This window comes from Colletes latitarsis, chromosome 5 (assembly GCF_051014445.1).
Source record: "Colletes latitarsis isolate SP2378_abdomen chromosome 5, iyColLati1, whole genome shotgun sequence".
NCBI classification, from domain to species: Eukaryota; Metazoa; Arthropoda; class Insecta; order Hymenoptera; family Colletidae; genus Colletes; species Colletes latitarsis.
Genome location: NC_135138.1, coordinates 30438063 through 30454108, shown reverse-complemented (window position 1 = coordinate 30454108; position 16046 = coordinate 30438063). Strand labels below are relative to the sequence as shown.

Genomic DNA, 16046 nt, shown 5'->3' with positions numbered 1-16046 from the left:
CCAATAAGGATCTGTTTATACACAAATCGACGGTACGGATGCATCGATCGGGAGGCTGTTCGAGCGAAGGATGTATTTGTTTTAAAATCGCGAAAGCCAAATAAACGTCGCGGCGTTCGCGCGATTCGGCTCGATACAAGTTTGCCTAACGGGTTTTTGGCGAAAATAGCTATCGTTCTGCATAAATCTCGTTCCGTGATTCACGATAACTATCTATGCCTCCGTTTCCGTAGTCTTCATCGAAGGGGTTTACGCGAAAATCGAGGCAGGCTAAAGTAGTCACTGTCGCTCGTGATTATTCGAACTGTGGCGGGTTCTAAGTTTAGTTCGATCTTATAGCTACAGTCGAGAACGAAATTGTACACACACTCGTGCGTTGTGACCAAAACTATTGCAATTTATTAGTCATTTACGATCGATTTTTTATTCTTCTTCGTTTACTATTACTGTTTCCATATTTATGGATCAATTTTTAAAACAGGAATGAAGTGTTTGCTCGATTTTGTCGGAGACTGTGTTTGTTCAGCTCGGATCTTTGCTCTAGAAATATGACTGTCTTCGACGCGAACTCACGAAACGATACAAAATCTATTCGTGAAGTGCTCGGAATAGATTTTCAATTCTCAAGTAGAGAAAAAAACTGGTCGGAAAACTGGCTTTGCGAGTCTCCAGATTTTCCACCCGGAAATGTAACTGTGCTTAAATGTCACATCGCTGGCAACGAGCTATAAATTAGATAATAAAATGTGGAAAATCTAAAAGTGCTACTTTCACGTTTCACCCTCGTCTTTAACGCTATCTTGTAGTTAATTACATACATTATAACGCGCAGCCCGCGACGAAAACGTTGTAACGAGATAATTAGTTCCCTAACTTAGTCTAATTAATAAGGTAGGCCCGTTCGGTGTTCTCGATAAATCTGATGGTCAAGATTCCAACGTTGCATCCTGAATCATTAAATTCTTCCGATCGAAGGTACTTCCGGAACACGTTTGGCTATCTTCGAGCATCGTTTGCGACGTAACGGTCGTTAAAATCCACGCAGCGTGTCGGCTGCAACAACGGTTCCTGTTGCAGAATTAGCAATTTACAAGGGGCCAACAATTTAAGTGCAATCGCTGTTACGATAAGCAACAGGTAGTCGTTGATTGCAGTTACTTTACAATTATCTATTGTAGATCTAATCTCAAGTGTATATTCATTTTTTTTTTGAAAGAATCACGTGGCGTTATGAAAGGTTAAAAAATTCAATTCAATTGCATTTTTATGCTTGTACGTTCAATCTGACGAGATTCTTGGAAAAATAGTTGATAGAGCGACGTCTAACGAAGATAAGTTCTGCTTGTCACGCTGTAATTAGGATGTAGCCGTGTCGTAAGGAGTAATAATGTCATTAGCACGTTGCAATTTCAATTGCATCACGTCGCCAAGTTTTTCCTCATTTTTTGTTGCTCTAATAAACGCAATTTTATAGCTCGAGATTAACAGCGTATTTTTTATTCTGGTCTTTATTCTCATTTTTATCGCAACGTCTCCGATAACGTCGATCGATAACGAAAGACGTGCACTTAATTGACGCGTAATGTTTTAGCTTCTGAGTACAATAAGCTATGACAGACTTTGAAGTGTTTGATCGATCATGGAAAGAATCGGTGCTGCGTTGATCGTGATATTCCTCGAAGAAAAGTATCTATCTGTACGATGAAAGGGAAATTAAATGTTTACGACGATTCTAACCCACGGATTATGTGATATAATTCGTTAGTAAAATATGGCCGGGCTGCTAAACGGGTGACTTTCTACTTTTGAATATTCATATCTTACTCCGCAAGTGAAATCACTTGCATAACTTAATCGTGAAAGAAAAAATTATTTACGACATTCGAGGGTTCCTGTATAAACATATAATATTAGTACTTCTATAGTACTCGTAATTAAATTCTGGAAACATCTTTGAAACTGTAAAATTTTTTCAAGTACCTGATTTTATCTTTATTATTTTTCTTCGTTTGGATAAATAGGCTATTCTGCCTGAATACTGCAAATTGACTCGCAGATACTGTTACGCGTGGGTGGCGAATAATCGCAACTAATGATCTCCCCCAAGGATATCGTCGATCCCCGGTAACGCTTACGAATAACATACGAGGGGATCGCGATGAAATGGCAAGTAGAAAACCGCTCTTACCTCATCTATGTTTACCTGAAAGTGCAAGAATGCTGCTCCTTCTCGATTAGCCGCAGTAATCCTCTGGAGTTCACGTTTCGTAATTCCTCGTCTGGCCATAGAAGGCCTTTGGCTCGACGCCGTTTATCGGAACTTGTCGATAAGTTCTGTTAATTAAGCGTTACGCTCGTGACGCGTCCCTTGAGTCTTGCACAACCGCGAACGAAGCGCTTCTGAGTCATCGAGATGTTACAGTTTTTGCTGGAAACTTCGGTTCGAAACTTCGACAAGCAAAGTGCCTCGCGTCTTTGAAATTTATACTTCGTATAACTTTATACGGGTTGTTAGGAAATTCATGCTGCAAACTTTGCACAGACGCAGTGCTCGTCGCTGACAGACGGAAAAGAACCAGCAGATGTAGCTTGTGAACCGACGTGACTTCTGTGAGTGCTCTGTCGCCATTTTTAATATTTCTTCGTCGTTTCGTTAACCCCTTGATGTGAAGTTTACACAATCATGAGGCTACTCCGCTGGTCATCAAGTTTTATATATTAAAATCAACACATTTTTACATTCACGAGGTATTCCTATAACAAATTGAAATTTAAATAGTATACGGTTGAAAAATTATTTGAAATTAAATCAAGGGGTTAAACAACGAAATAATCGCGAGTATTTATTTTCGAGCGATCGTTTCGCATTGATCGACGGTCTCCCGCGAACGACAGCATTGATCCACCCGTATCGAAGAGACGTCCAAACATTCTTTGTCGGGAAAGCCTCGGCTTTGTCAGAGGCAAAGTTCCGCCGGCGATATTTCATTCGCGATCAGCCCCGTCGAAATAAATAGTCGCGTCGCTGCGGCTTAGAAGCGAACGAGCACCAAAAATAGGAAGCGTTTCCTCTTTTTTCTCGCGTCCGGCGAACCAAGCCTGTCTGCTCGACTGTCATCGAAAGCATCGCCGCGAACGCGAATTTAATATACGGTGCAGAAATTGTAGCAACACGTGTTAACTTATAAAACAGTCCCCAAATAAAGCACTACGATCAATGTAGATTGATTAAATTTTACCGATGAATCTGATCTTTGTTCTGTTCTGCCCTGAGAAGACCGCCAAAGAGTTATTCCTAAATTAGGAGACAATGAACAAGTAGACGTTTCGTACATTATGGTTCGATAGAATGTTCGTCTCGTGAAGGAACCACGTTAATTGGCATAGTTAGAGCAAACTGTGTTAAACAGATTGCCCGGCAACTGACTCCCCGGTTCTTTTCGACTTCCTTTATGCACGATGTCGCGAATCCCCGGTTCGTCTGACTGAAACGCCGGCTTTGTGGGGTCCTTAGACACGCTTTTGAGGAAACACGCGTCCCTAATTGCGTGCACGGCCCATTAGCGCGCTTCCACCGCAGGATAGATCGCCCCGATTGAGCTGCTTCTACTTCACAGATTTAATTACCGATACTTAAACCGGCCCAATTTCAAGCCATACTCCTTTCAGGAACTTTTAATCAAGGAATTCCCAAAATTTTCCCTGGGTTTTCTGTCCTTTCCATTTGGTTTTCGTATAAATAGCTTCCAACGTGACCTCTGTACCCCGAGAAAATGGCACGGATTTCTGTACGAAGAAGACAAGGATATTCTGCCATATTTTCCGAGGTTTTATCTTACACTGTCAGAAGTTGAGTCAGTTACAACTGACGCGAACGTAAGCTCCCATCTGCCTCGGTAACTCCATAAGATATAAACACGTGTCTTCAGGATAAAATATTCTCTTCTTTCTCGGTGGTCCAAGCTGGCACGAGTTATGGAATTAAAAGAATATTTTATCGAGCCTTTTAGATTTCTATCTGACTCAGTATCTGCATTAAGTCTAGACAATTGTTCCCAAAGCGATACTTTCTTCTGTCCCCGCAGTCCAACGTAACGATACGAGTTTCTGGAGCAAAGAGACAGGATGTTTCTGTCATATCGAGCAAAACGCACGCGAAGATCGCTGTAATACAGCTTTCTGGGCGAGCATCAAGCTCGCTGGCTTTGTTTCCGTTATTATTAGAAGCAGTGACAGCCGTAGCATTCAAATCCCGTGCAGAACAGATAAATTTTTCCACCGTGGTCTTTGTTCACCGAAAGGAATCCGACAAGCTTGTTAAGCGTCGCGAAATTAATATCGCGAGGATGCGTCTGGACGGCAAACGACTCGCCTTTTTTCGTGGCCGTGAAAGTAAGCCGCGAGCGGTTTTCATTCAGTTACGCAGAAATAAACCTTCCAGGAAGCCGTACAAATTAATTAGCGAGCTGATTTCTCGCGAGCAGCGAGAACGCGCGCGATATTTGGAGCACTGAAAGTTTCAATGTAAATTCGAATTCCGATCTCGAAATGTTTTACATCTCTGATCGATTTTCTTTCCTATCTTTCGGTTCGAGTATAATAAACAATATTTACATTCGAGCGGGATAAGTGTCTGGTGGGAAACTGTATTGCATCACATTGGAGGAAAGAATGTATTATATTTAGATTGTTGCAATTCACTGTTTTCAGAAATTATGTAACTTTATAGATATCGATCTTTGTAATCTAAGTAATTTGTACTCTCAGACGATAATGAAATCTCCTGTACTATCTCTAATTTTCATTCGGCTAAATCAGGTGGGAAAGTACTCATTTTTGACAAAGCATGGCAAACAATAGGTCCTTCAAACTTATATAGAAATATCTGGTACCATTATTGATCAAGTTAATGAAACAAATGAACTACATTTCTCATTTATATTATTCTTAAAAATGCAAGTACAGTGTCATAAAACGTAGTATACAATACTCTTACAATAATATACATTTCATACAACAGAGAATCGACGTACGTTAGTATACAAATCGTAAGAACATAAATTGATAACGCAAAGAAACGTCGCAAATGATTTTCGATTTTCATCGTTTCATCAAAGGCGACACGTTGCGTGCGCTTGATGTCCTCGCAGGATTGAGCGTTCTTGCCTGATCTTGAATGTTGAACAGAAACGAGCATCTGTCCACTTAAGTATAACAGAACTCGCACGTATTTCAGGTGTACGCGAACCATTCATAAGCTGCGCGATCAAACAAAAAGGCATGCATTCGTTGGTGCAGCGGTGAGAGATTAAGCTGCCGTATTCCTGAGCGCAGGGGTGTAATCGTTATTAATGCGGGCCTAGGTCACGGGCGACGGATCGTCTTTGGTGGCTGCTAGTTAGTTCACGAGAAGGCCAGTGGCCGCGCTCGCGCTCACTATAAATAATCATGGCGCGGGGATGTCCAAGTATAGACCGTTGGGAGTGTGCCAGCCTGCGAGGAGGCCTCAGCTATTTTTGAGCCTGTCGCCGCTACGAGCGCTACAACGCGCGATAGACGCTCTCTAATCAAAACTGCACGACCGAGGAACGACAGAGATGGCCGCTGTCTTTTCCGACGATGATCACCAGGCCTGCGCAATGCTCCCACCTCGCGTGCAAATTTTACCCCCACTGTTTCGTGCACGCCGATTGCCGGTCTTGCACGTGACCTTGGGTGGAATTGATTTATCGAGTTAATTATCATACGAAGGTCCGCGCGCGATTCGTTTCTTTCGGGAAATGGTTTCTTTCGATCGCTGGATCTCCTTCGATTGACAAAGCCACACTTACGATGTTGCTCGATTAACTCTTTTGGAATTCATTACGCATCGCGCGGATGATCTTCATTTTGTCGTTTGGCGTCTAAATGAGCTTCGTTTTTGAACTCTCGGAGCTTGTGCCGCGGTTCAAGCCGTGAACGCTAGCGCCTTTCGGGGCTCAAAGTTTATTTATGAGCTTTGAGAACTTGGACTTTGAGGTTAAGATTCTCTAGAGTCTCAAGCCCTCTGTGAGGCTTTAAAGCTTCGGAGTCCCATTTTATACGTCACTAAATAACAAAGTTGGTAGTTATGAAAGACTTTTAGGCGAGTAATTTATGGGTATATTGGTTCTTTGTTATTTGCAGTGTTCGTCGGTAACGAACGAAGTTTTATCTGGATAAATTAGTTCATCCATGACTCATGAAGGCGTTATTCATTATGTAAATAATATACACACTCAACTTACGCGTGTGTTAAATACTGTTTGCGATATTTGAACGTTGCGTTGTACATTTATAAATGCGACAAATATTATAGAAAAAACACTTTGAATTTTAATTTTGTAGGCTCAAATCTGGAGCTCTATATGTAATCTTTAACTGTGTCTATAAAGTTGAGTTTTAAAGTGCCAGAAATTCGAACTTTTTGTCACTAGAACTATTTTTCATTTTAGACGATATTTATACACAGCTAATATTATTCAACATTAAAGAATAGGATTCTTCGCTAGATCGAAAAGCAGAGCTGCGATAAGTAAAAACAAAATGGTAGCGCGTACGTTCTAGTTTTGTTTTTTCTTATTCAAGTTTTCGCAGTTGGTAAACGTTCTACGTATATGGCCGTGTTTTGAAACAACCGCCATGGGTGTTACATCAACGTCAATACCTGCGCGACGCTAGACGCGCAGAAACTTTCTCCATGAGCTAGCTTCACCTATACTTCATTCAAGTTAACACCTTACAAGGTTGTGTCAAATTATTTAAATAATAAATGAATGAACAACATTTTCTCCTGGCTTCAAATAATTTTTTAATTGAACTATAAATTTTTGGTACGTTGAAGCTGCCCCGTATCGAACATATATGAAGAAATTCATTTGAAAAACGATAAAGGCTAGTCTAAGTTTGCAGCCTATTAGATTAATTCTTTGCACGAATATGGTATAAGCGTCAAAGGGCGCTGCCGCAATCAGCCGCAATCGGTGAACTGGTCAGTAAAGTGTGCGTCCGTCGTGAGAAGTGGGTGAGGTATTTGATTACGAACGATTCACCTAATTTCGTATTGGAGTACTATCGCCGGTATAGGTTTCTGTTGTGTACAATTTGTAAAGAGTAAGTTTCGTTTTTGTTTAGACGCTAATATTTCGGAATCGGGCGCGAATCTCTGCGTTTAGCGTGGGTTGTCGATTTGGCAGATGAGTTGTCAATGAAAATCGATCCGGAACTATCTGGGGCAAAGGGCATCAGCCGTATTGGACAGTTGCCGAATTTAAATGCAAGTTGTCGATTTGCTGATCGTTCGATCAGGAACACTCGCTTGCGTGTACTCTTGGGCTCAGTGATGAGCATTTACCGTGACGAAATATCTCGTCATTGATATCGTTGCACTCGAAAACACAATATATATTTCGTTCTTCCTGGTCGCGTTTGTTTGCTGTTGTCATCGACCACTGTTGTCGTTATACCCGTTCGTTTCAACTAGTTTCAGTGAACTTCACGCACATCATTCATGTGAATTCGAGGAGAGTGAAATAAACCGTTAATAAAATAGTATAGAAATTATTCCGACAGTACTAGAGTTCTTCGTCCATTCAAAGAAATAAAACGCAGATAAAAATATATTGTATATTCTTTTATAATTCAGATGTGTTAGAAAATTAACATAGTTTAGTATTAGTGGATGACAATCAACTGCTGTTAGTTTTGCAAAATTAATAAATTACGTTAATATTACAATTAACAAAATGTCACGAAGATACTCTGTAGTTGACCAAGAACCATGGGAAAATTTCCAGACTTCTGCATCAACCAAAACAACCACAATGACAACCGCAGCAAAGTTGTATGGCAAAGACTTGAGTGAATATGACGATGTTGATGTGGATGAACTGTTGTCACAACTTACCCCGGAAGAAATTAATATGCTGGCCAAGGAAGTGGATCCTGATGTAAGAAAATTTTTATTGTTGTATTCTTTGCAAAATTGCAATGTAAAAGCTTTTATATGGACATTTTCATTTAATTATTTTAATTTGTAACAGTGGTTTATAATAAATTTATAGGATAGCTTTATGCCTCCCTCGGAACGTTGTAGCTATGAATGTGACAAGAGTCCAACAGGTCCCTTAAATCGTAAGAAACTTATTGAACATATCAACAAACAGGCTTTAGAGACACCAGATAAACCAGAATTGAAACCTTTTGTACCTGGTGTTATTAGAGGCAAAAAGGTGTGTATTAATAATAGCCAGTTTTGTGGAAGCCAGATAAATGGCCCAATCCTGTAATATCTGTATATATTTCTGTTACACTTTATAGTGGATTCCACCTCCTCAAGAATCCGTAAAAGAGAAAGAAGCAGAAGAACAAATTGCTATTGATCTTGGAGAAGAGTACGAGCAAGCATTATCTAATGCCACTCAAGAAGAAATTATTGATCTTGCCGGTGAGTTACATTTTTTTTTATTGGAATTATAGAAGTAATTATAATTTTTATTATATTTTCTTGTTCTTGTATATAGCTATTCTCGGATTCCATTCCATGATGAATCAGGACCAATATCATGCCTCGCTATTAAATTCTGGTCAGCCTATTGGTATGGGTTGGGATGGAGTTACAAAAGCTAGTCAACCAAAACCTTACCCAATGGAACCACCCAATGATACAGACATCGATGCCACTATCAAACAAGTTCGAGAAGACGATGCTTCGTTAACCGATTTAAATTGGAACAATATTAAAGTGAGGTTATAAAATTCGTTGACAGTTTCAATTAACAAGTTCAGCTTTTACTTAATGTAAATTTATTATTCCGTAGAATATATCCGACGAAAAGTTTATTCAATTATTTGAAGGACTGGAGATGAATACTCATCTTGAATCCTTAAGTTTAACAAATGTGGGACTTACTGATAAGACTGCGCAAAGGTTGGCAGAAGCCTTAGAGAAAAATTCTACGCTCAGAGTACTCAAGTAAGTAGAATATTATATATAGCAATTTCATTGTCTATTTTCAATACAATTTAAAATATTTTTCACATTGAAACTATCTTTTAGTGTGGAAACAAACTTTATAAGTCCATCTGTGATAGTGAGGCTCATCAGGGCACTTCTTAAAACGAAATCAATAGAAGAATTTCGATGTTCCAATCAGGTAATATATAAAAATTACGTTATTGTTTATTTTATTTGGGGCTATAGTTTCGAAAAGCCCTAGTAGCCAGTCGACATAAAATTTGGAGGGGGGGGGATACAGATTTCGAATTTAATATCTCGAGATATTAGGTTAGGTTCGGCGGCCATTGTTCATTTCGCCGCCGGTCGGAGAGCTGCTCGTAGCTCAGAGCAAGTGCGGTATTATACATATTTAGATTAAATTAGAATAGTATATTGTACATTAGTCATTTTTGGCCGCCGAAATTAAAGTGTCGTGCAGCTTGGAAAGAATAGTTAGATTTTAAGTGAAACACCATAGAAATTGAGTGTTAAAACGGTCGCGTTAGTAAGATTTGTGCTCACGCATGCGCCATTAAAGACGTATCCGCGTAAACAGAATTCCGTCGTGTAGAGCGAAAGCTTTTTGTGAAAATCTCTTCGAAAATTATTTCAAAGTTAATATTTCATAATTAAGATCTACGACTACCTATACTTTCCCTAACGTAAGGGTATTGTTGTTTTGAACGCGCAGAGGTCACAAGTGTTGGGAAACAAAATTGAAATGGAAATCACACAGTTGGTAGAACAAAATCCAACGTTGCTTCGACTTGGTCTTCACTTGGAATTCAATGACGCCAGACATCGTGTAGCTGCACACTTGCAACGCAACATTGATAGGAGTGAGTCAAAATATTATATTTATACACGAATAACTTTTGCCGCGAAAGTTTCGATCTTAACCTATTTTTGGTATACATCATTCAACATTGATTCAGCTATCTATTCAAGTGTGTGACATTCGTATTACCAGGAAATGTTATAAAAGAAATGTTATAAAAGAAATGTTTTACCTTCCTTAGGTGGATATGTACATATTCAGGTTCAAGATATATTTGTTATTTACCATTTCAGTGGTGTTCATCGATCTTGAGCCTTGTCTGTTTGTCTCTACAGTTATGTCAGAGATATCTGTTTATTAAACTAGTTGATTAATCTTTCTTTTTCAGGTATATTGCTCCTGAATTATTTTTAATAGATACATTATAAACGTTCATACTATACATCTACAACAAAAATAACCTACCTTTCAAGATTATTTATTCAGAGATTCGCGTACCTCGTTGCAGACATAGTTTCTTTAGTCGAAGCATTTATTTCTACATTCTAAAAAGACACATTACTGTCTTCATTCAGACTATAGCGGTATTTAAACTCTTAATTTTTCGTTTAGATGGAAGCAATTGTATGGGGGACCATGGAGATCATGTGACGAAATGCTTCTAACTCTTCTGAATCTGCTTCGTAGTCATACATAGAGCTTTACTAGCACATCATCACTCATCCATTCATCCTGCTAAATTCATTTATTATTTTTCTAGCTAGTGGCATAGAGGTAATTATGAGACCCCAGAGTGCACCCATTGAAAATCTACAGTCCCTGCATCATATTTCTAACGTTTTTCAAAATGTTCTGAACCATTATACCCCAATGCACCCCTTTTACTCATTTTATTCACCCATTTCGTATAATTCCGCGTACTGAAGATGTTGTACCTAGAAAATTCCAAATGTTGAATATGATCGGTCTGTTTTCAATTTTCAGCCAAGTACAGAACCAAAGGTTCAACTTACTTACGCATTTAATTCGGTACGAATCTGTTTAAATCGCGTTCCCGTTCCACTGTTACTTGTAGCTTACTTTAACACTGATAATCAGAAAAGCAGATGTAAGTTGTTTCGTGCTTTCGTGTATCGTTGCTTCATTAATCAGATAAAAAATGTGCCTCGTGGCTGGATTATTTCACGAGACAGGCGTTTTACGACGCGACACTTGTACAAAGATATTGCTTCATTTCCGTTAAACGTAAACCAAACATAGTATTCGAGATTATTCTAGGTCATAATCTTGTTTTTCACCTTATGGCATGTTTCAACACGTTTCCATCTTATCCAACGCAAGCTTTTTAATATATTCTTTTCACTTCATTTTATTATTACTCATCTTATGACCGTTCGAGCAGGCCAAACGCGAAATGCCTGCGTTGAGCGGTCCAAATTTTATCTAAACATTCGGTCACTTTGGAGGTAAATTTTTAATCAAGAAAATTTTAATGAATTATTTGTGTTTGCTAGTCTGTCGTGTGGAACGCGCTAAGCTAGAGAGCGGTGCACCTTCACAAAATTTCATTATCCCCGTAGGTGGCTTAAGAGACAGAACGTAGCGCTGATTAGTGCAGTGAGTAGATTTACCGTTCAACGAATTTCTACCCCGAATATAGTCTTGGAAAAAATTATGCCTGATTTTAGTCCTCGTAATGTGTCCCGAATGTTTGTAAATGTCGAGTCGAAATTGTACACGTTGAACATCTAATCGAGTCCGTCAGAAAGAATTTCTTTGTCTGTTTGCGACCTTTTTATATGTATTTTGTAACGATCAATATGTTTCTGTGAATAGACCCGAGTCTGATAATCGTTCTTGAAATTGTCTTGGTCAATGAAAGAATGTTTCATTATGTTTCATTAGTAAGAATGCTACTAGTAGAATCAGTGATTGGAGCTTGTTATTAGCTATGTTATCAGTAAATAGTAAAACTGGTATCACTAGTTTAGCAATATTGGTACTAGTAGCATCTAGTTATTCACGCATCCTTTGCACGATTTTATCTTGAGTTGCTCGCATCATCCTCCTTCGTTCACGCTCTTCTACTCCTTTTAACGTCACGCAAGATATTAGCTTAAGCCATTATGCGCGCATAAGGGGAAAGCCATCGTATCTTATTTTGCAATTTGTCGTCTCATTGTTGCGTAGGTGGTACACACAGTTCAGGTTATTCGGTGACTGTAGGGATCACGATAAACTGATAGGATTATAATGGGCGTGCCACGTTTACCTTGGCTGTGCAAGAAGATCTCGAAACGACGAGTAAAAAATAACGTTTCGTGTACAGTAAATCGTTAGTCGATTCGACAGCAGTTCGTTTCGACGTCTCTTTTGTCAGTGAAGGTAGACTATTCTCTAGTGTACACGATTTTACCACCCATCGACAAGAGACTCCACGAGTCTGAGCTGCGACTTATACTTACGACACCTCTATTCTTTCCCAACAGTACGGAAAGACCTAACGCTGCGGCTACAGTTCCGATTCTTTAACATGAACCACAGGAAACCTGCCTTGATTCAATGAAAGGTAGCTACACGTTGAGTGGTGGTCGATCAGCAGAGTGAACTGCGCGTTTCTTTCTTTGAACGAGCCATCTAATTGTTGTTTTTGCAGCTTCGCTAATTTCGCTTCACAGTATGCTGCAAACTCCTTGAGCGTTCAACAAATACAATAAATTGCATTTTCAGGCGATGGAAGAGTCAAAATGTGTTTGAGAGCTCGTTGATTTCGGACGTTTATCGATCTTCGGAATCTCAAAGTAACTAGAATCGCAATGAACGTCGAATTTTATAACAGAATTGTATTTAAAAAATCCTGCAATTTTGAACCGTTCCACCGTACAATAAACACTAATATTGAGTGTTTATTTAGTTCGAGCCAAAATAATAGATCAATCTTTGAAATTCCGAAGATCAGTCACGACTTCGTCGTAAAACGAAAAAGTATCGAGGATACAAGCGTTTTTCATCGATTTACGTTTAACGGACTGGATCGTAGCTACCTGCACAGCCTGTAATGGAAGCCGAAAACAGAGTTCACGCTTGATCTGACACGTCGTTAACTACGAATAGTGTTCGCAGACGAGCTTTAACTCCGGTCGACGGGTTCGCTGGAAGGTTTAGGTACATCCTATCAAACCCGATGAAGTCGTGACGCGTTAATTTCCACGCAAAGCTCCAGAAGCTCTGTTCGCTTTGCGTGACGTCCTCTCGACGTTAAATGTCGAGCAGCGAGCAGTTTAACACGTGACGACGTGGGTAGTGATGGGATCAAGCGTATCGCGAGCTGTATCTGGCACGTGGTGAAATACAGGGTGATACCAACACCTCGAACACGCTGTAGCTCTTTTCCAGATTAATCTTGGATGCCATTTTATTCCTCTAACGAGACAAATTTTATTCATCTTGCAATCGTTATTCGAAACTCTGCGCATTATAATGTCTATACTCTTTTTATAATGTTAATACTGAACTTGATTCCATCACTGGACATATCAGATAAAAAGTGTGAGATTACTCTTTTGAATGCCATCCGATAATTTTCTTTTTGTAGCAGGTAGATTATTCAGGTATAAATGAAAATCGTGTCTCAGGTGTCGTTAGTCCAGTAAATTTATAATTCGTACCTTGTACGTTATTATTCATGAAGAATGCAATACTTTTTCCATCGATATCCAAGCGTTTGGTAGTCCCCAGGTAAAAATAAGTGGTGCAATTATTTTTTTTGTCCTTAGCCTTATTAAATTTTCATGGATGTACTTTTGACCAAGATATGATCTCATACTTTTTGCTGGTACTGTAATGCAACCTGCTCAACTCGCCGACACCCCCGTACAGGTTAAATCACGTTGAAACTGTTCCGTTGGATCAACCGCGTGCTGCTCCCAATAAAGTTTTTCCCTCGTGCATGAGGGGGGTACAACTCAATTAGCCGGTCGTTTGGAGGAAAGTTGCTAGGCAGATTGCCGCTTTACAGTTCAGATTAGCTGTTTATGGAGGAGAATGAAAGTAATTTCTTTTTGTCACGCGAACTTGAAATATAAATAACGGTACGGGGCGTTGTTGTTCGTTTGGAGGTTCTTGTCCTCCGGTAACATTCGTTTAGTGGAAATAAAATTATTGAAATTCAAGCAGCTCGTTGAACCAATGAAACATCAGAATGCTTAACCCATTAAGTACCAGTGTTAAAAAACAAATTATTTGATATTAAAATTCATTTGAATATCATATAATTGTTCAGACACGAAATTGAGACCTGAATGAAGCTGTATTTTGTTTTCGCAACATTTTTTATAATTTATAGCGAATAAAAAAATATATTCAGCCGTATACTTGATTTTTCTACTCTGGAATATTTATAGAAATTTATAGTACTCTTTGTTACTAAAATGCAGAAGTGAATTTTTAGGGAACAATGATTCGTTACTTAATGGGTTAAATTGGTCCGAAATCGTGGAAATCTATCCGCCGATTGTTTTCGAATAACTCGATTTACATGTATGGACCTCTCGATTGGCATCGGTCGTGAAAATCGTCACGCGAGCGTAATTTCCCTTTCTGATAATTGTTTGCGGAACGGGGCTCCCATCGTGGCGCAATGAAAACCCGAAAGAATGATTTTCACGATGGGCCGAGTTTAACGCTTTAAACGTCGCGCGATCGTCGAGTGCAGAGCATTCGAAAATCGCTCGACGTTCGCGCCGACGAAAATTTCCCATCCAGCGTCGGGATCGATAGATCGCCGTGACGCGCGAGCTTCAACGTAACTCTCTTTCAGTGTTCCCCAATGTGACGTGCATCGATCTGTCCAACGACTAATCAATCTCTTCAGCGAATGATTCTTGCCATGATAACAGGCGTGATGTGTTCACCTAACGCGTGACGTTTACTCTAATTAACCCTCGTGTATACCTTCTTTATTCGTACTAACAGAGTGACAGTGAATTTGTTCGTTTAACGGAGCTTCTTTACTCTTGCATGAAACGTGTGACGAAACGCATGCGAAGTGGAAAGGAGCTCCCCAACGATCCACGTTGGATTTTGCGTTTTCTCGATCACTGAAAAGAAAAAGGGAAACGCAAAAATGTTCGGTTGTGAGTCTACGATCGCTCGATCGAAATGTTGCTCGGAGAAGAATTATGTTGAAATCGTACAGGTTTATTTAATCTCCTAGCACTGATTAGTTTTTACTTTTATTTTAAATTTGTTTAATTCGCGTAGTGGTACGGGGTAAAAAGCAGAGCAATTTTCGCGATTGGTAGTCCGATTTCGGGGCGAATGAAAGACAATTAAAAAGCAACGATCGCGCTCTCGTGGCCGGGTTATATTTTATATCGCCACGCGGTTATTCCTGGTCAACGGGGAAATTGCAATTTTCCCGGGCCAGATTACGTTTCGAACCGGAGCTGCTTTGAAAATTTCCCCTTTTAATCGAGTAACCGTTGCTCTTTGTCCACCGGAAATGACGGTAATTGATTCGAGAGCTTCGTTCTCACTGGAAATAAAGTAGATATCCCAGTAATTGGATCTTTCAACTGTTCAAAGGTTTATGCAAATTTTATCGCGATAAGTGGACTCGCGTTTCGAGTTTTAAAGTAGGTAATTGGAGATTACGTATTACACGCTTGGAAATCGTACAGAGGGAAAAATGGGATACGTTAAATGGCCTTATTACGCGACAATTAAAACGCAGAAATTTCTCGCTTTGCATTGTACACACGGTCTAGACGTTTTTGTAATTGCTTGGTGCAAATAAATCATTAAACGAGACCCAATATTTCTCGAGTGGACAATTGTTTTTTGAGTGCTTAATAGAGTTCATTGGCTGTATAAATGAAGGAAAAGTATTACGAAAGATTTAATTTGAAAGTCCTATATTTTCACCGGGATGATTCAATTATGCAAAGTGTGGAATTGATGCAAATATTTAGAAACAAATATTCCGTATAAAAAGGAATTTTACGTACAGCGTGTGATCGCACACTAACCGATACTATTAAAATGAACGCGATAAACGTGGAGAATAAACGAATGATCAATTTTATTACCGAAAATGAACAATACAAACGTTTAAGGGCGTGAATCCATGTAATCGCGAATAAAATAATTTCCTCCGCTAGAATTCGTTGTAGAAATGCCCACCTGTTGCGACGTTTTGCAACACCTGTGAGAAATCTTCTTTTAACCGAACGAAATTCTTCACTGTTTTTA

At 39.3% G+C, this 16046-nt stretch overlaps 1 protein-coding gene across 10 annotated transcripts in view; it reads left to right on the top strand.

The window, feature by feature from the left end:
* The window catches only part of Tmod (tropomodulin), an 86382-nt gene that overhangs the window by 49359 nt on the left and 20977 nt on the right, over nucleotides 1-16046 (top strand). For 3 of the 10 annotated variants that reach the window (XM_076765295.1, XM_076765299.1, XM_076765301.1), the window contains 8 exons: nucleotides 7815-7967; nucleotides 8082-8249; nucleotides 8338-8464; nucleotides 8541-8761; nucleotides 8838-8992; nucleotides 9077-9173; nucleotides 9708-9855; nucleotides 11309-11727. In XM_076765295.1, coding sequence (XP_076621410.1) covers nucleotides 7815-7967; nucleotides 8082-8249; nucleotides 8338-8464; nucleotides 8541-8761; nucleotides 8838-8992; nucleotides 9077-9173; nucleotides 9708-9855; nucleotides 11309-11397 — 1158 coding nt within the window. In that variant the 3' untranslated portion in view covers nucleotides 11398-11727. Of the gene's footprint in view, nucleotides 1-6982; nucleotides 7132-7814; nucleotides 7968-8081; nucleotides 8250-8337; nucleotides 8465-8540; nucleotides 8762-8837; nucleotides 8993-9076; nucleotides 9174-9707; nucleotides 9856-11308; nucleotides 11733-12283; nucleotides 12364-16046 lie in introns of those variants that run through there. The other 7 variants (XM_076765294.1, XM_076765298.1, XM_076765297.1 and 4 more) reach the window with 4 other exon arrangements.